The following is a 21,612-nucleotide window of genomic DNA, read 5'->3' as shown; positions in this document are numbered from 1 at the left end:
TATTGCGCCGCTTTGAAGCCATAAATTTGACCTTTGACCTTGAACTATGACCTTGACCTTTAGCCACTCAAAATGTGCAGCTCCATGAGATACACATGGATGCCAAATATCAAGTTGCTATCTTCAATATTCAAAAAGTTATGACCAAACTTTAATGATGGTTAAAGTTTTAGGAACGAAAAATACAATGATATTTGACCTTTGAACTTGAAGGATAACCTTGACCTTGACTTTTCACCACTCAAAATGTGCAGCTCCATGAGATACACATGCATGCCACATATGAAGTTGCTATCTTCAATATTGCAAAAGTTATAAAAGTTTAACCAAGGTTAAAGTTTTGTGACACAAACATACAATGACTGACACAATGACAGACAGACAGGCCAAAAACAATATACCCCCGATCTTTCGATCCGGGGGGCATACAAATTATATATATTTTAGATCTCAATATTTTTTTTTCAACTCCCATCGATGTTAGTTCAACCTTAGTATATATAATACATGTACTGAAAACATTACATACTCAATCTTGAAGCATTTTTTAGCAAAACAACAACAACAACACTAATTTCCCAAAATAAGTCAAAACGCTGCAATTTTTTTCAATCCAAATGGACCCTGCCCCATTCACAAAATGGAAGAAGAAAAACACTGGATTTTATTCCTAAATTCCAAATACAAAGAAAAACACAATGTTTAACACATTCATGAATAATGAAAACTAGATTGTAAAGTATGATATAAAGTATTTTAAACTAAATTAATGGCGAGGTTACAATGTCACATATGGTGTCCATCTCACAATCAGGTGGTCTCTGGTTTGATATCTACTTTGCTCAAGTTCTTCTACCACAGCGCCCTCACACTACTTTGTGGGAAGGGGTCCGCAGCCCTTAGGAGGGGGAATTTTCGTGGCGTTTCCCTTTTTGGGGGATTTTTTTACTTTCTCTCTCATTATTACATGTACATTTGTACATGTTTGCACTATATTCATTGCATTTTTCATAATTTAGTATGTTTGCAAAGATTAAATTGAAATAGAATTGAGATATAATAATCATGAGAAACCTCTTTCTATGAAAAAAAAAACGGCAGATTGAATAGATTGAGGGCCCGGTACCAACAAAACAGACTCATTGTCATTTAATCCAATCGAGCTAGTATAAACATGTGACTTACTGTGCAGTTTATTACATTTTACCGAGACTTATAACCTCAATTATAGTGAGTAACCATTTTTATTGCTACATGGTCTTTGTGCAAAATATTCAATATGGTATCTCTGAAAAAATGGTATTATATAAATGAGCCTTGTTCTGAGAAAACTGGGCATAATTATTATGCATGTGTGTAAAGTGTTGTCACAGATAAGCCTGTGCAGTCTGCACAGGCTAAACAGGGACAACACTTTCCGCTTCTATGGTATTTTTAGTTTCAAGTCCCTCCTTACCAAAAATCAAGTTTAGGCGGAAAGTGTCGTTCCCTATTAGCCTGTGCGGACTGCACAGGCTAATCTGGGACGACACTTTACGCACATGCATTATGCCCCGTGTTCTCAGAACACAACTCAAATGTTCCATAAATGCGAACTTGTTGTGTTTCTATGGAGACATACTGATTGCCTGAGTATAACATGAGATGGCCTCTTTGTAGTTCTGTTCACTGTAGTGTTTGTTGCCTGCCTCCTTCATCTCTTCATGAGTCCTGCATACCAGCTGCCTAAAACACATGCAATGTAATAATTAATAGTAAAGAAATAATAAACTTCCAAGTTAAAATTTATCTTTCAGTGCTTAAGCTAGGTCTAAATGGAAGGGCATACCACCCTGCAGCCCCTAGGTTGCATATAGCCCTCTTAAACCACTGCCATGCCCTTTTTTGATCTGATCATAGTTCATACTATTGTACAGCAAATTATATTAGTAGTTTCAATAATGTAGCTTTATTTAGAAAAGGCAACTAGTGTTATTGAAAATTGAAACATGGTTTTAAACAAAACACACAAGTAGTAAGAAATATATAGGAGGTTTTGGCATGATGTCACAAGAGGGGTTTTCCGTTACTAAAAATAGATTTGCCGTCAACTTCTCGATTGCGGCCAATTACATTGTATCAGAGTAAAGGTCGTCGGAAGACTTAATACTGACAATTTCACAAAACAAAATTATAAATACCTGTATTCTTTTTTAAAGTAATAAATGATATTTCAAAAATAATAAAACATATAATAATTTAATTTTAATTATAATAAGTGGTGTTGATGTGATAGTGTTGTTTTTCATCAGCGATCAAAATTTTGTTCAAGAGGTGCATTGAATCAGTTATAAAACAAAGCCCTAAAAAAGCGCAATACATTACAATCTTCAAATGTAGTTTTAATTTTCTTTTACATTGAATGAATTTTCGTTTTGTTTACATTGAATGAAAATATAAATAAATTTTAGCATTCAAATGGAAAAAAACACCTGCATATTTTGCAAATTGAACTGTCTTTGCATTTACATGTATATTGAAAACTATTTTGTAGCGATAATGAGAGATACAAATCGAGAATTTTATTATACCATAAATCCATACATTTTATTTATTTTACACAAGTATTTTATATCCCTATTATGATCAAACGCGATTGCTTGTTTTCATGATGATGTTTCGAACACTGCAGTAACGCACGATCTTTACATGTTATAGCGGAGTTTACATTTGCAGATACATGTATACCCGTTAAATACGTTAATTGTGAAGCAGTAAATTTGTACAATATTTTAAATGAATAGTTATTAAACACTTTATTGATATGTTTAAACTGGCAAATATATATATTTAATAGTTCCTGTTAATCCATTTCAGACAAATGTCTATTTTTTTTTAAATATGTTCAAATATTTTATTAAAGCAACTGTCAAGTTGTTGGCTTAAATGACTGCTCAATATGCCAAGAGATGACATGGCAGGGCCCTCAATCTGTCAAATCCACAGACAAAATTCGGCCGCATTCCCCCCCCCCCCTGAAAAGTATACTTTTTTCCCCTTTTTAGGGGAAAAATTCCCCATAAAAAAAACAAAAAACATTTGTTTTTTGTTTTTTTTATAGAAAGATGTGTCTCATGATTATTATATCTCAATTCTATTTTTCAATTTAATCTTGTCAAACATACTAAATTATGAAAAAAGCAATGAATATAGTGCAAACATGTACAAATGTTATAATTAGAAATAAGTAAAAAATCCCCCCAAAAGGGAAACGCTGCGAAAATTCCCGCTGCTATGGGGAGCGACCCGCTTCCCCTAAAATGGATTGAGGGCCCTGCATGGAGCTGGTATCATAAATTGTGTTTAATGACCAGACACATGTGGTTTATGCAGAGACCTCATACAAAGTCACACAAGTATAGGTCCCTGGATTTATGACACCCTGATTTTTTAGTAATTATCTTGACAGTATTTGATCATATCGAGATAATTGGTTTGTGAATAACAAAGGGGCAATTAAACACTGGGTAAAAAATGCTGAAACAAAGAGTGTCAAAATTGGTGTGAACAATTCAATAAAAGCATTTACATTTATCAAGTGGATTTAGTTAATCTGTATAGAGGTAAGTTTTTAAAGACATATAGGTTTAAATCAGGTTCTATATGTTGATTACATAAAATCAATTTATTTGTTGTTTGTTTTCGTCCTTATATGTGTTTGTTCATTGCATTCAATTTATTCTGAAAGAATTTCAATTTCTGAGTATTTTGTTGTTCTTAAAAAGGGTCGCGAATATGTGTAAAGTTGAGATTGTTATGGAAACCTTACAGGGCCCTCAATCTATTTTAGGGGAAGCGGGTCCCTACCCTCATTAGGCAGGGGGTTTTTTTAGAAAAAGGGGAAGACGCTGGACGCTGGCTGAAAGGGGAAAATAGCGTGCAAAAGTGACTTATTTGGGGAAAAAAATAAAAACTGTTTAATCAATATCTATAACTCATCTACTCTGATTGCAGGGGTTTTTCACCACTGTCTGCGCCTCCATATGGAGGCATTTCCAAAGCAAAAACAAACGGTCCCATTCCCAATCAAATCTAGATGACATTTCCGCCAGTTACAATATTAAAAGAAGTTTTTGGTCAAAATCATAAAAAAACGTTAACAGACACTAATGACATTTAGATTGACTTCCCTTTATCCATTATGTTATAAAGCATGCGCTGAACGACTCAGATGTAAGCACGTTTAGTTTGAGGATTCTTCTACCAACATTTACAGCGATAAATGTTCGGCATGACTTTGCAAAAATTAACAGGAACCGCAAACTACACATTCTAAGCCAACTCCTTAGACGCTTATTTCTATTTTAACGTGTTTTCACGACCACAGTAAATAAGCTAGTATTGCGATGGATAATTAAGCAATCAAAATTAACAATATTTTATTTAAAGCTGAAATAAATGCTAAAACATCATTTGTTTTGGTGAAAAATGATATTCCTAGAGGGCAGGGTTCGACACTTAGGCATGTCCGACAGACATTGACTAGTAAGATTGGTGGTCAGGCTAGTAAAACTGCGGGCAGGCTTGTCCGACTGGTCGTACATAAAAAATCTATACTGATTCATATAACTATAACTAACTGCCGTGAAAACCATTTTCCTTAATTGTAAAATTACTCTTGTATCCGTTATTTACATCAGAACAAAACTTGCGTATATATTTAAACGCGGAGAATTCACATGATTCATTGCTATTATTAGACGTAAAGGAGAGCTTCCCGCGTGAATTGCTTGTTTCCATTGGTCAAGATGTCATGAATATTAATGATTTTCTGCAGTGTCGTACAACTTTGCAGCATGTTTTTACGACTTCTATAAAAAAAATCGGTATCGTCAATGTAAACATTTTTACGTAGCAGACACGATAATGCAATTTAAAGAATGGCTGTGTTCAAGTTAGGATTTTCGTCCGACAAATCAATTAATAAAGAAGAGTTTGACGGTAAAACTGACAAGAAACGTAAATAAAAAGAAAATGTCAAATTTATCCTATGGAAAATCGAATCAGTTCCAATTTGACGAAGAATAGCAAAAAATAGTTTTATTTTATTGTTTTACTCAATGCATCAAAATAACTTTCTGGTGTTCACTGATTATTTACTGATAAATCCTGATAAAACAGGTACATGATCCAATTGTGTTTGCTATGTCATTTATGGTCTATAGACATCAGATTCGGGCTAGTACATTTTAAGAGGAGCGGGTCCGATGGTCTTGCTGTAAAAAAAGTTAATGTCAAACCCTGGAGGGGAAATTGTATTTTTAGGGGAAACATTCTAGTAGGGGAAGACGCTGACTATCGGCGTCATTTTCTTAGTAAAAAAAACCTTGTAAGTGGGAATTTTCGAGGCGTTTCACTTTTTGGGTGATTTTTTCTTACTCTCTCATTATATCATTTCAGTGCTTTCCACAGGATTTTTGTCAGGCGCCCCGGGGTTGATAGGGGTGGTTCTGGAGGGATGTTCCCATCAGGGCGTTTTTTTTTCTCCACAGAACACGCGTAAATCGCCTGACATGATGTTCATGTTTTTATACAGCACAAAATACATCCACATTTTCCATGCGACATTCTACATGTCTGCATATTTTCTGCGTGCTTTTTATTGAGACAAAGGATAATACACTGTTTATTTGACGCTACAATTTGTTAATGTCGCGTTAGCATTAAAATTCGAAGGCGTGTTTCGGATTACAAATTGAGAGGCTCATTTGAAAATCGAACGAACATTTACAGTTGTGCGTAATTAGTTCAACGATTATTTGTTAAAGCGCATTACGTGTCTAATAAATAAAAAAAAAAACGAGGTTAATCAGTTCTTTAAATGGACATGATGAAATAAACATGTACTGGAATTAAATTGTTAGCGCATAATTGTTACCCAGGGGTGGCGAAATCTCAGAAAACTGTACTTGTCCACGGACAACCATTTAGAAAATTTATCTTGTCCGTTGCTGAACTACACTTGTCCGTTAATGTTTATATAAATTATAAACGCATTTATTGATTAATGTAAAACAATGTGGAATATACCAAAATGAGTATGATTTGCTAGTTTTGTTTATAGTTGTATTTCAATAGTACATTCATTATAGCAGTATATTATAAACAATATAAAGACTTTCTAAAACTTTTAATCTTGCAAAGCTAGTGTTATTAAAACATGTGTTGAACATAAGTACATCGTAATCTTAACAAATTAAACTAGTCCAATATGTGGACCTCATCAGACTGAGGCTCTGCGCCGCTACTGGTAGCAATTTGATTATCATGAACTGGTAACCATTGAAAATCTGTGAGCCAAGTTTCTTGAAAAGTTCTGGTGCTTTTACTTAGATCTTATGTTTTATCATAACTTTTCTTAGTTTTTTCGGGAGGTGGACTGCTCAAAGCTTCGGGTTTCTGCTCCGTTGTTGAAGATTTAAAAAAACTAAATGTTCCATTTTTACCATTAAAGTCGTCTTAAATAACAAGGTAGAACGTGTTTTGATTATCTTACTTTGATACTTTTTATTTCCGTCTGATTGTAAAAATAAAGAAACCAGTCTGTACACTGTCTAACAGTCGGGCCGAATGTTTAAAATGCGGTATGCTCCTGGTCTCTTATAGAATAAGGGAGATCACTGCGCAGGAGAGTGCCCGTATTTTAGCTTGATTGCTCCGCAAATAGCACTGACAATGTAATCGCATGTCAACATCTGGTTTTGTAAAACTTAATTACGGCTTTAATACAATGTATTTTTTTGTATACCTGGACCCGAATTTTAAAAAACTTGTTGTCCATGGACAACTTAATTGAAAAATATCAGTTGCCCAGACAAGCAAATGTACGACTCGAGCAACTCGGACCTTTGATTTTGCCACCCCTGTATTACCAGGAGTTATTTGCAAAACTTTCTCTCTACAAATGAGGAATTGCTTACCACTTGCAATTAATTTCTCGTATTAATTATGTGTCATGAGTTACACTTGTTTACAGTTAAAAGGTGTGATGATGATGCCCGAAACCGTCTTTAATGTACTGTTCCAGTTACCGGTTTTATATTATGTGAATGGTACAACTCCTTGCTAATCAAGCTGCGATAAACTCTTACTTTGTGCCCGACGTCAATCAAAAATAATTGTTGATAGTTAACCCCGCCCTCATAAGCATTCGCGTAACCGATTGGACGATGAACATCACAGTTTGACGACTGAAAAGTTACCTGAGAGTTTCCTGTGATACATCGGTGCCAGCATAAATGACTGTGTAATGTGGCTATAATAATCGATACGCGGGTCATGCTATCTCCTATTAGTGGATTATCTATGACCCCATGTGGTGTTTATGGCGATAAAATGCGAAAGTAGGTACCAAGTGCTCTTTTAAAACAGGGAATATTGATACACTGATAAAGAAACCTTGATTTTCTTGACATTCTCCATTTTCTTTTACTGTTAAAATACACTGATCGGAAAATTTCAAGCGCCGGGGGGACTCTGATTTCGAAATTCAAGCACCCCGGTGGGACCGTTAAATGGCCTGTGATAAACCCAGCATTTGTACATGTTTGCACTATATTCATTTCATTTTACATAATTTAGTATGTTTGAACCCATACATGCCATAATTTTTCAGACCAATTCCGGGACATTGAATTAAATTGTCCGGGACTTTTGCCGATTTTCTGGGACATGTATAAAATGTAGCGATATTTATAGACATATGCATTTTTGGGTACGTTTTTTTTTGTTTCGCATCGTTAATTGCGAAAGTTAGAAAGCCTTTCCGAAATACACTTAATCTATTAACGTCAAATTAAACATTACTACTCCCGTTACTAGATACAGGCCACGTGTTTTCAATGTAAGCGTTCTAAACATAGATGGTGACGTCACTGCGTTATTGTTATTAAGACCGGTGTGTAACGCGTAGTTGTTGATACGCCTTTATTCATTTATAACATTTAGAACAAGACAATAACAAACCTAGTGAGGATGACGTTTTTATATGTATACTTTTTTACTCAACTTCTTTGTCGGTTAAACGTGCGAACATAAACTGCTTTTAATTTTTTACTCAGCGATGTTGGACTTCAGATGTGTGAACAACTATCCTTTGCCCTTACGCAGCCGGAAATAATGACGTAGTAGATTAAAGTCAATTAACAACCACATTAAACAATGCCGCCTTTTCGGTTTGACCACGAACATGTGACAATCGATATGATAACAGGACCCCTGTTAATTGATCGATTTTGACACGTAGCATAGTCTGCCTATTTGGGTAGGCATTGTCATGGAGACGCTGCAGATAAACACAGATTCGAGGTGCAGTTAAGCCTAAGATAAGGTACATGTACATATGGATTTTGTAAATTCCGGGACATTTGACAGATTTCTGGGAAAGCGGGACAAGTTCTTCATTTCCGGGACTGTTCCGGACATTCCGGGACGTATGGCATGTATGTTTGACAAGATTAATTGAAATAGAATTGAGATATAATAATCATGAGACACATAAACAAAAAAAACAAAAAAAATTATTTCAGGGGAAAAAAGTATACTTTTCAGGTGGGGGACTGTGGCCGAAATTTGACCGCAGATTTGATAGATTTAGGGCCCTGCCTTATCACGCTGCGGTTCATCAAATGCAAACAAAAGCGAAATGGCCACAGTTTTCATGGCCAAAATTTGAGCATGTGCAATCGTGATGTCATTATCGGAATCCCCAAAACCTCCTATAACACAATATATTTAAAATATCCTACAGGGAATATATGACAGTGCGTGTTAAAGTGCTATTTTGACAAAACAGAATGCTGCCCTTTTCAATTCTAGCGTGGGCACTGGCATATGTTAGGTAAAATGAAAAAGATTTCCAGTCCTTACATCAGACAATCATTAATGTTACCATGTTGTTAGTTTGTCACTTCAGGAAGTCATACTTGGCTCTCAAAGTGACATATTTAGTGCCCTGAATACGGCCATATGGTCTGTTCCATGGTAACTTATTACATATAGCATCAAATATTGAGCGGCTTTCAAGAAAACATGGTTTTCCCATTCACGATTTTTAAGAACTTTCTAGATCTGTTACGAATATTGCGGATTTGGAAAGTGAAACTGGGACAAATCGACACCCCATGAAACTGACGTGAAAAAACATACTGCATATGAACAAATTGAAATTTTTATTTTACAAGTCTGTAAATAAATGACTTGGCAATATTAATTCATGGATATTTACTCCTCAATATCCATAGGAGCCCCGTCTGATTCATTTTTTTCTTCCTCGTTCATGTTCGTCATTACAAACAAATCGGCGCATGTAAGGTTACAGACGGGTTCGTCTTTTAGCTTACATACGATAACGTTTTGGATAAAAAAAATACTTACAGTCTATAAATATTTAACCCAAATAATTTTTTGACCGAAAGAAACTGAAATAACCCAAAAGACATCAACTTAACAAGCGTTTCGATGACGAAGATGGCAATATTAGTGTCGGCACGAACATTGTCAAAATATCAGCATTTGTATAGAAGGTAGAGTTATTTTTTATATTTTCAAGAAAGATGTGCTAATTGACCATGCCTTTTCTCAGTTGTTACATTAAATATGAAGTTTTTTTAGGACAAATATTCGTACCCGACTGATTCGAACCGTTTTGTTTGACATTGACTTGAGTCACACCAACTTGCAGATAAACTGAAATAGTGCATTTTTTAAATTAAAAGCACATGTGCTGAGTACAATAATAGGCGGATATGTTATTGAATAAAGTGAATGTGCTGTGAATATGGCCATATTCATTAATTTTGTTGAAATACTTATTCCAGCGATTAAACGACAAAAACAAACATCTTGATCTTGATGTGGTACGGTGAAACATTGAAAAACATTTACTCACCGCGCGTGCATCAAATAGCTGTAAAACTTACTTAGTTTTCAAGCCCCCCTCTAATTTGGTTAATAAACACAGAAGCATGATCGTTAGTAGCTGTTTGATATTTGTGAATCAAGTCCGGAGGAAGAGAATTCCAGTCACATATTGTGTTTGGGATGAAACTGAACTTCAGTACGTTTGTCCTTGTTGAAATTCTATTAAAATATTCATTGTGCATGTTTTTTATAAAACAAATAGGTCGATGAAGTTGATCCAATGGTAAATTTGCACGTGAAAATAGTCCTTTACATAGTAATATTAATCTAGTTTGTTTTCTTCTTTCTTTCAAAGGTTAGAGTTCTAATTCTTTTAAAATTTTAGTCATGGATCCCGGTTTGTAGTCCCAATAATTAGAAGTGATGAATCTAGCTGATTGTTTTTGTACACTTTCAAGTTTTTCTTGTAAATAAATTTGATGCGGATCCCAGGCCGCGCTGGCATATTCTAGCACTGGGCGGATTAAGCCTTTATATGCTTGAAGTTTTACGTCTTGAGGACACATGGATAAATTTCTTTTGAGAAGACCTAACGTTCTGTATGATTTATTGCAGACTTCATTTATATGTTTACTCCAATTCAGATCACTTGTGATATTCACTCCAATATATTTAATACAAGATAAGAAGTCTAGACGAGTATTTTTCAGGGCTCAAGCTAGACTCCAATTTTTGGGAGAAGTCACTTCTCCCTAAGCTCTGGAGGGAGAAATGGGACAGTTTTAGGGAGAAGTGGATCTTTTGCGATCACCAATGGACCATTGTGAACCATGACCTGTTTATGTGTATGAACTAAAGTAATAAAATCATTCCTTTTAATAAATTTATTACTGACAAAAATATAAGCATAAAAACATAAGAAAATAATGTTGAAAAATCAGTTTTATAAGCACTAATTTATCAGTTCATACATATGACACAAGAGCAAAGCATAAAACTCAATGTATACATGTATGTTTGAATTTGAGCACTTCAGCTCAGTACAAAAAGCACTTTTTTACTTATAGTACAGCTTGCGGACTTTCAAGGACTTCTCAAGATTTATTTCGGGTAAAAATTACAGACAATAGGAAAATCAGCGTCAGTAAAATTGCGACCCCATCAAATTTATTTCCGAGTCTGTGACGCATTAATAATATTGTTTAACAAGTAAATTATATTAAACAAACCCGATATTAAAGTAGATAAAATAGTATTAATAATCTAATAAAACACTGCCGTTATTTACGATGTATGCGTTTAGGAATTTTGTAAACACGGGCGTCCGCCATAATAATTTAGGCACATCGGAACTCAACTTGCTCAATTAACTGTTAAACTCCACCTCCGTTCTCTGCAAAAGATTCGAAGGCGGAGCTATGCACGTGCTATTACACGATTAGTTTGGCATGTTGATTGCTAGATAAAGAAAGCCAATTTCGTCAGCGAGAAATTTGTCGCATTATTGCTTCAGGCAGGAAGCGGCTATCCTTTGATGACGTCAAACTGTCAATTCACACGGAGTGCAAATTTTCCGAAGACTTTAACCGACTCTTTTTTTACAATTCAATTAAAAAACAAACACTTGCTAACATTAAACATTGGATTAAATCAACGAGTTTGCATGACAATAACAACTTTAACAAACATTACCGCAACGACGCTGGAATTCAGGCCTTGACACTAACTTTTTTGACAGGGTACCCGGAGGGAACCCTACTTTCAACTTTTGGTGGCCCTCACCCAAACTAGGGAGTCCTCTTGTTTCAACACACAGCTACTCTCGGCGTAAGGGCAAATAAGTACAAGAAGCATACTTGTACACATTTTTATTTCCTATATTAAATTATGTTGCCATTTAAAGCAGACCCATTAAAAGCTCATAACCTTGTCTTGTAAACTTTTAATATCATGTATTTCATCAATATCATCAGCATCGTCATCCTTTTCATATCATCTTCAGCATTATCATCTTTAGCATTGCCCTTCGCCGCCAGAACTTAGCGTTCCGGAAGTTCTTTTTATAAACTTTTAAGAAATAAAAGGTAATTACGCGCATTCAGGGGTTTCACTGGCTCAACAAAACTTGTTGCAACTTTTTCGCGCCGTGAAAACTGTCGTTTATTCCAACCTTATTAATAAGAACAATCATTTAAAGAAACCTTACTACATTAATGTCATTGTCTATATTATCACTTTAAAAAGTATATTATTACATAAAAAACAATAAGTACCTTCATAAGTCATACCTTTATAAGTCTTAATAAGCTTTATTTGTATATAAATACCATTTTTTTTTAACTTGATAAACAACACAGATAACCAAAATAATATAACAATGTTAACTTCAATGTATTAAACAGTATGCTGCCTAAATGTTTCAAAATTAATTACTTAAACATAGAATCACACCAATTTACATCATTTGAAAGGGAAAAAGAAATATAAAACATCAGAAAATAAATCATCTCACTTAATTTGTAAAACAGTTATATATGGTCATTTGGACATGTCATACATCAGCTTCTGTTGTTAAAACGTTTTCTGTTAGATGATTTCCAGGATCAATTAAATTATAGTTGTTCACGCCTATTTCCTGACAGAAAGGCCCAGATAAATACCACCATCTATTCTAGTTGCCTGAAATAACATAAAGCATTTTTTTTTTAAACTATCAACGACAAACAAACACATACTTGTCTCTTTCTTTAAATTTCCGAATTTTAACATATCCGAAATATAGTACACCAAGTGAACGATATACTTTTTTTTTTCAGAAATTGTTGGTATCTTAATCAAATTATATCCTTCCAAGGTCATTATAATAATGGAACTATTAAACAGAAATGCTCACAAATACCTGTAGAAAAAAAGTGTGTACCGGCATGTGTTTTTGTGGAGATATTAAATGCTATTGCCAGCCCGATCGCCTATGGTTTTGATTAAAGAAATAGCGGCCCTAATAATTATTATAATTACTGATCGTCGTGACAGTTTGTCCCAGTGTTCAGTGTTACATTTTTGGGGGCTCAATATCATAAAGGAGCCATAAATAATCCGATAATCCGATAATAACCCCAATAAAACTTGACAATAGCAGTAAAAACACCGTTTGTAACACTTACACGCTTCAGTGATTTCAATATACTCTCTGCACTGTAGGTCGCTTACATCGTCGAAAATCAATATTTACAACTGACAGACGCTAGCCGCTAATGCTCAGTAGCATGCTTTCTATTCGCAGTACATTTTCGGATAAGATTTTACCGATTTTTTTATTCGCCGCTCTTTAAAAATTGGAGGCACTTTTAAAAATTCAAATGGTCAATCAAGACAAAGTGGTTCTATAAATTTAGGGTTCCCGGAGGACCACCCAGCTTGAAAGAACTGGTGGTCCTCGCCAAAATCTGCGGGCCTCGGGTCCCCGGACCACCGTTAGTGTCGAGGCCTGGAATTGATCTACCTAGATTTTTTTTCGACACATTTAAATCACTCTTTCATAGCCGCGTCATGCGAAAATGGGTTTTATGCGTTAAGGCCAGTATCTTAAAGTATTATATTCGATATGTGTTCATGTGTCGTATGAACGAATCTGCACTAAAACTAAATTTACGGTTGCGATAGACACCTTTAAACATAGCATATACTGTTATATGCGCATAATATCACTCCAAGCGTTTCGGCCAGCGTATCTTAAAGTATTATATTCGATATTTCACATTACTGCCCCAGCCCTCTAAGCCGAGAGGAACTGTCTTTTTTTATAAGGATCGGAGTTAGTGTTCGTGTGTCGTATGAACGAATCTGCACTAAAACTAAATTTACATCGTACATGATCAGTTGTCAAACGAAAGTACGCTTGATATTAAATGCATTATTTTTCTCTTTCCGGGATATTGTTTTAGTATGTTGATGCTGCATTAACAAATATAAGTGTATATGAAGTGATAACACCAAAAATAACCACCGCTTGCGATAGACACCTATAAACATAGCATATACTGTTATATGCGCATAATATCACTTCAAGCGTTTCGGCCAGCGTATCTTAAAGTATTATTTTCGATATATGCCCATAATATCACTTTAAGCGAAAAAAAACAGTATAGTAAAATATACTCACATGCAGCATGTCGTCCATGATTTGTGGTTTTTGCAGGAATCTCATGACCCTAAGCATACTGATTGTCAAATTTTGCATCTCGACACAACTTACAGTGCCAAAGTCCCTCACCATCTTTAACATACCAGTCAAAACATGCCTGATTTAGTGATTTAGAAAAACTCCTTTTAGGTGTGTCACACAAATTAGATTCAGAGTCAATCTCAAACAATTTATGTTTCATCGAACTTGGTTTGGGCGAATCGCCCTGTAACCAACTCGTTAGAGACATTTCAGATTTCAATTTTGTGTTAACAGTCCGAGTTCTCGATTCAGAATGATCATGACCAAGATAATGAGTATAAAGATTCGTCATAATTGGGGACATACGTTAATTGTTCGCACTTTTCGTCTGCATCAACTCATCTTTTCCCGTCTTGGACCATTTTAAGCCAACTACTACTAGCGAAAAGCAAGTTTTCACGGTTTGAAAAACAGACAATACGGGCAAGGAGCTTAAAATATACATACCTGTCTACCAAGAACAGATACCAATTAATACATAGAGACCGACATTCTTTTAATCATCATTGTTTTGGGGACTTTGAATGCGATAATTGTCATCAATTAACAAAGTGTCTCGCCCGGTGTCGGCATGTTTTCTATTAGCCGAAATGGAGTTTGTAACCCACGCTCTGATTAGTCAGGAGAGAACCCTGCCAAATACCTGTATGACGAGCACTGTGAATGGTTGCTTATCAATTTTCAGTAGGTAATTTACTACGCCAGGGGCAGTGGCCCAGATAATTATTTGGGAAATAGGGTTTTCACCCTTTCATTTTGAAAAATAGGGTGATTTCATTCTTGAAATAGGGTGAACTGAGTTATAAAACGACGGATTAAGTCAGATTGAAAACGCATGAATGTCGTCGTAAATTATTTGGTCAGACTCTTTATTTTACTATGAAATCTAGTCCGCAGAGCGTTTTATTTAGTTTGACTGTTTCTTGCTCAAACATCCAGGTGCTTGCTGAATGAAAGCATCGCCTCGTTACGATAATACTTCAAAAGAGAAAATACCGAAGATGAGAAAAGCATTTTCGATCGAAGCCATTGTATTGTACGCATCCCATTTGACGAGTTTGCTTAAAAGTCAAATTGGTTGCGTTTTCAATACGCATGATATTGTATTTCTTTGCTTTTTTAAACATTTTAATAGGGTAAAAGACGCAGATACGCAGCTTATCTGGGGCACTGCAGGGGGCGGAGTTTCGTCGATTCGGTCAGTTGATTGACATTGGCGTGTATTCGGTAATAAAAAGAAGCAACTTTGATAGCGCTGCGGATATGATAATTACCAGATTTTAGGGCGAAGTGGTTATCGTCGGTGCTTTTGATCAGGGCGATTACAGGGAAGCCGCAGCGATATAATCGCCCAAGTGCCCAGTTGCGTGAGCCCTGTTTTTATGTCCCCCACCACTATAGTGGGGGACATATTGTTTTTGCCCTGTCTGTTGGTCTGTTGGTTGGTTTGCGCCAACTTTAACATTTGCAATAACTTTTGCAATATTGAAGATAGCAACTTGATATTTGGCATGCATGTGTATCTCATGGAGTTGCACATTTTGAGTGGTGAAAGGTCAAGGTCATCCTTCAAGGTCAAAGGTAAACAAAAAAAGTCAAAGCGGCGCAGAAGGGGACATAGTGTTTCTGACAAACACATTTCTTGTTCAATGTGTAGTCAAAATTAATTTTCTTCTTTTTACGTGAAAGAGTCATCATTTTGCATTTACTGGGTTGGAATCTCATTCCCCAAGAAGTGGCCCAATTACCAAGTTTATTTATGTCAGATTGTAGATCTAAGCAGTCTTCAAAATTATTAATTTCCCTATAGCAAACACAATTGTTGGCAAAAAGTCTTATATATCAAAGTTATGTCCATAGAGATGTCATTAATATGCACCAAAAAAGGATCGGGCCTAACACAGTTCCCTGCGGTACTCCAGATTTAACAATTGAAGATTCTGACCTGGCGCCATTAACTACAACGCATTGCTTATGGTTAACTATAAACGAGTCGATCTACTGTAGAATGTTTACATGAACTCCTTATTTGTGTAGTTAAGATTTTAATACAGTGTTTTTTTATGGCAATTTCGGGGCCGAATCCATTCCCCTCAAAAAAGAGTATATATTATCCCCCATTTTGTAGAAAAAATCCCCTCAAAAATTAAAACAAAAAAACAATTTTTTTTTTTTTTTAAATAACTGTCTTATGATAAATATACAGGGCTCAACATTTATGGTTGTCATTTTGCCCCTGGCAAGTAAAAGTTGAATCTGGGCAAGTTATTTTATAATCTAGTTGTCCGCCCGGAAAAGTGCAAAAAAGAACAATGAGCATTTAATTTAGACTTTAATTGCTGTAATCATTTTGTTAAATGTTCAAAAATAAAAAAAGGTTTTGTGGTGTATCATTTTGGTTTATCAAACAATATGAGGTTTACAGTTGATGTGATATTATATGTTTGGGCAAGTTGCTTTACGTTCGGTGCAAGTTGATTTTGGAAGTACTGGCCCGGTAGGGCAAGTTGGTTTTTCGGTTAATGTTGAGCCCTGATATATCTCAAATTTATTTCATAATCAACTAATAAAGTATATAACTATAATTAACATGATTTAGAATTATTATAGAGTAATATTAAGTTAGTTTTTTCCAAATCAGTTAATTTAACATGAATTACATTTTTTTCCCAAAATGGCCAGGAAAAGGCCTGATGTATCTAGGTATATTGTGTCAATACTCGTTGATGAAAACATTCCAATTTGGTCCATTTTATTGATAAAAAATGCTCACATTTTCCATTTTATCGATTGAAAAATTCCAATTAGACTCAAAATGGCAAGGAAAACTAAGACTGTGCATGAAGGCTGAACTGTCTGAAACTAATGTTGAAAAAATCATTGGTATATATTTAAGAAATAGGACAAAGGCATTCAGCTGTGAATATTCCATTCATGCATACATGTGTATTCATATAATTAATATCATTACATATAAAAGAGTAAATTTTTTAATTTTCCCCTTTTCCTAAAAAACGACGCTTTTTTCCCCTTTGGACGGGCCCCGCCACCATTCTCCTGTGGGGGAAAAAAAACACTGTAATAATTCGTGAGGCACAATGTGGAACGCTTTTTCGAAGTCCAGTATAAAAATGTCCACTTGTTTAGATTTATCTATAGATGTTGCCCAGTCATTAATGACGGTTACAAGTTGCGTTTCACAACTGTGATTTTTATGAAAAGCATGTTGATTTTTGTTCAGAATAGAGTTGTTATCAAAATGTTGCATTAAGTTGGAACAAATGATATGCTCTAGAAGTTTGCAACATATGCAAGTCAACGACAAAGGTCTATAGTAACTAGGTTTTGATCTGTCATCTTTCTTATATAAGGAACAAATATTTGCTGATTTCCAATCCTCTGGAATATTACCAATGTTTACTGATTGTTGAAAGAGATGCGCTAAGACACTTGATATACTAGTTGCAAGTTCTTTTAATACTTTTGAATGTATGCTATCAGGACCCATGGCCTTGGTTGTATTTAAGCCTTGAAGCAATTTTTCTACTCCTTTTTCAGTAATATTTATTAATTCCATTTTTAGCTCGGCTGTTTTCGGAGAAAACCCGAGGTATTGTCATGGCCAGCTCGTCCACCGTCCGCCGTATGGGTCGTGCTAAAACCTTAACATTGGCTCTAAAATCAAAGTGCTTCCACCTACAACGTTTTAACTTCATTTGCAGATGCACCTTGATGAGTTCTACACGCCACACCCATTTTTGGGTCAATAGGTCAAAGGTCACTGTGACCTCTAATATAAAAGTTTAACATAGGCTCTAAAATCAAAGTGCTTTCACCTACAACTTTGAAACTTCATATGTAGATGCACCTTGATGAGTTCTACACGCCACACCCATTTTTGGGTCACTAGGTCAAAGGTCAAGGTCACTGTGACCTCTAATAATAAACTTTTAACATAGGCTCTAAAATCAAAGTGCTTATACCTACAACTTTGAAACTTCATATGTAGATGCACCTTGATGATTTCTACACGCCACACCCATTTTTGGGTCACTAGGTCAAAGGTCAAGGTCACTGTGACCTCTAATATAAAACTTAAACATAAACCTTAACATTCGCTCTAAAATCAAAGTGCTTCCACCTACAACTTTGAAACTTCAAATGTACATGCACCTTGATGAGTTCTACACGCCACACCATTTTTTGGTCACTAGGTCAAAGGTCAAGGTCACTGTGACCTCTAATAAAAAACTTTAACATAGGCTCTAAAATCAAAGTGCTTCCACCTACAACTTTGAAACTTCATATGTAGATGCACCTTGATGAGTTCTACACGCCACACCCAATTTTGGGTCACTAGGTCAAAGGTCAAGGTCACTGTGACCTCTAAAAAAATATATTATATTTTTTCTGACAAACTTTCGCAGCCGAGTGTTGGTACCCGTTATGTGGTGCTCTTGTTTCATATAAAGGTGTTTCATAAGGAACTGATGTATATTCAGTGTGTGTAAAGACACTGGTAAATTGTTCATTTAAAACTTTAGCTTTATCTAAATCAGATTCTACCGTTGAGCCACATTTTGTTATTAACGGGGGTATACCCTGTTTGTCAGATTTTTGACAGTTTATGTATTTCCAAAAAGGTTTAGAGTCTTTTTTAATTTCACCAATTAAATTATTCACATAATTGTCATGAGCATCTTGAACTCCAGATTTTACTTGTTTTCTTAACAATTGCCACTTTTTCTTCAGTCTGATATTTCCAGTTATTTTTAAATTTGCATGAGTTTTATTTCTACATTTTACTAATGTTTTGATTTCTCAGGTAATCCAAGGTAAAGATTGTACACTTTTAGATATTTTACTTGGAACATGAGTGTCTGCACATTTAAATAAGAATTTCTTGATTAATTGCCAATTTTCTTCCACCGTTCTGGAGTTTTGATAACCATTAAAATATTTGTCTTTAGCAAAGTCCGAAACAAATGAAACTGGAGCAGCATAAAAGTAATCTTATTAATGATATCCATAAGGTTGTTAAATAGCAGAGCATTTTTATGACCTAGTGTTTTACATGTTATGTTTATTGAGCTGATACATTAACCCTTTCAGTGCGGGAATCGAATTTTGAAGGCCTTTGCAAACAGAACGTGGCGTCTCATCAGGATCCAAACTGTTTGCTATTCTGATAGTATTCTTTGAAAAAAAATCAAAGAAAATGCTAATTTTAGAAATTCAGCAGACGACATTTTTGCAGACGATAAATTTCCCAGCATACATTGGAGCCTGTGAACTGGAATTGAATATTTAACTGTGTGCAAAGATCTGCATTAAATTTTTTTCTCATAATTCAAGCGACTCACCATTAATTTAAATTATACTATAAATATATTATATAGATTTTTATAAAGTAACAATTTGTTGTTTTAATGTTTTCTTTAGTGGAAACAACTTACACATCTGCTTGTCCCTATCAGAGCAACCTATTAAACCAACATCTACAACAGGCTTTCAAGCGATTTATTATTATGCCCCCCTTCGAAGAAGAGGGGGTATATTGCTTTGCTCATGTCGGTCGGTCGGTAGGTCGGTCGGTCCGTCCACCAGATGGTTGTCAGACGATAACTCAAGAACGCTTGGGCCTAGGATCATGAAACTTCATAGGTACATTGATCATGACTCGCAGATGACCCCTATTGATTTTGAGGTCACTAGGTCAAAGGTCAAGGTCACGGTGACCCGAAATAGTAAAATGGTTTCCGGATGATAACTCAACGCAAACGCCTAGGATCATGAAACTTCATGGGTAGATTGATCATGACTCGCAGATAACCCCTATTGAATTTGAGGTCACTAGGTCAAAGGTCAAGGTCACGGTGATTCGAAATAGTAAAATGGTTTCCGGATGATAACTCTAGAACACATACGCCCAGGATCATGAAACTTCATGTGTAGATTGATCATGACTCACAGATGATCCCTATTGATTTTCAGGTCACTAGGTCAAAGGTCAAGGTCACGGTGACCCGAAATAGTAAAATGGTTTCCGGATGATAACTCAAGAACGCATACGCCTAGGATCATGAAACTTTATTAGGAGCATAGTGGGATTTATTACCAATGTATTTAACCATGTATATGTTGTGTGGGGAATGTTATTTCATCAGGTTGGTGGCAACCCTGATAAACTACATAGCAACTTCATATTTGGCTTACTGGGGGGCATTGTGTTTCTCAAAGAAATCTTGTTTTATTGATATCTGTTGATGGCAGCGCTTCCGCTAGCTTTTAAAAGTTGGAAGTCCTGACTTCCAAAACTAAAATTTTGGACGTCCCAGATATAAATTTTGAAGTCCCACTTTTATTTCAGAATTTTAATATACGTACATGTTCCAACTCCATCCATTACCCGATAATCCAGTATAATTACGATTTCTATTTTCAAAACCAAAAAACAACCAATATTGACATTGAATGTGTTAAAGAATTTCAGAAAAACAAACGTCCGCAAGTGCATAAACAAATCGAATTGTGGGATGGGGGAATTCCCATTGAACATGCGTTAATCACGTGATGCGATTTGAGAGCATAGAGCACTGTTCATATTTAGTAATAACGACAAATCAACGACTGAATTTAAAATGTTACATTTACCTCCTTTCAGAAAAGTTGGCAAATGGGAACGCGAATTTCTGAGAATAAAAACGCGTCTTTCTTTACATTTTACCGAGTACACTTCATTCCGGATCGCGATATAACTTGTCAGGTCATTCATGCATGTAGACCTATATGTATGCATAGTTTGGCAATCTCAAAACAAGTTATTTACCGACTTATTGCATTGTATGTTATGACCATTGGAATAACAAAATACATTATTTGATTTAAGTATTTTCAAATGCGTATAATTAAACGTGTTATCCGAAATCATTTCCAGATTTCCTTATTTACGGAAAGTGAAGAAATTTCTAGCAACAAAGAAACATTTCTCTTGTATTTCGTGTACAGATGAAAATCACGCGAACATTTGACTTCATGCACAACACCATGTTATTCTTCCTCAGGGAAAGCGTGGACTTAAGTATCTGATTGCTGAATAAAAACTTGGTAGCGCAGAGGTCACTCATATCTTTACTTTTGGTAAAAAATCGTCGAGCATTTTTTTAATGTAGAAACTTTTTCTCTAACTAAATAAGTACTTATTAACTCTTTCAGTGCGGGAACCGAATTTTGAAGGCCTTTGCAAACAGTTTGGATCCAGATGAGACGCCACAGAACGTGGCGTCTCATCTGGATCCAAACTGTTTGCTATTCTGATAGTATTCTTTGAAAAAAAATCGAAGAAAATGCTAATTTTAGAAATTCCGCAGACGACATTTTAGCAAACGACAAATTTCCCAGCATGCATAGGGTTAACGCTGTATCTGCAGAGCTACATTGGTTAAGATAGGTCAGTAATGATCTGTGTCATACAGTTATTGTATACT

General features: G+C 35.4%; 2 protein-coding genes across 11 annotated transcripts in view; one reads left to right on the top strand and one right to left on the bottom strand.

The window, feature by feature from the left end:
- The window catches only part of LOC127847297 (dnaJ homolog subfamily C member 7-like), a 186,099-nt gene extending 176,711 nt beyond the window's left edge, over nt 1–9,388 (bottom strand). For all 4 annotated transcript variants that reach the window (XR_008033903.1, XR_008033902.1, XM_052379136.1 and 1 more), the window contains exons 1-2: nt 9,266–9,388; nt 1,622–1,725 (exon numbers count right to left, since the gene is read on the bottom strand). Coding sequence is in view for 2 of the 4 variants with exons in the window: in XM_052379136.1 (XP_052235096.1) it covers nt 1,622–1,725; nt 9,266–9,327 (166 nt within the window). In the remaining 2 variants the exon portion in view is untranslated. The remainder of the gene's footprint in view (nt 1–1,621; nt 1,726–9,265) is intronic.
- A 50-nt stretch (nt 9,389–9,438) lies between these two features.
- Nucleotides 9,439–21,612, top strand: part of LOC127847302 (LETM1 domain-containing protein 1-like) — a 93,556-nt gene continuing 81,382 nt past the window's right edge. For all 7 annotated transcript variants that reach the window (XR_008033905.1, XR_008033904.1, XM_052379146.1 and 4 more), the window contains exon 1: nt 9,439–9,563. Coding sequence is in view for 5 of the 7 variants with exons in the window: in XM_052379146.1 (XP_052235106.1) it covers nt 9,499–9,563 (65 nt within the window). In the remaining 2 variants the exon portion in view is untranslated. The remainder of the gene's footprint in view (nt 9,564–21,612) is intronic.

Source organism: Dreissena polymorpha, chromosome 10, assembly GCF_020536995.1.
Source record: "Dreissena polymorpha isolate Duluth1 chromosome 10, UMN_Dpol_1.0, whole genome shotgun sequence".
In the NCBI taxonomy this organism is placed as follows: domain Eukaryota; kingdom Metazoa; phylum Mollusca; class Bivalvia; order Myida; family Dreissenidae; genus Dreissena; species Dreissena polymorpha.
Note: the sequence above shows the minus strand (reverse complement) of the source record. Positions and strands in the feature narration are given on the sequence as shown.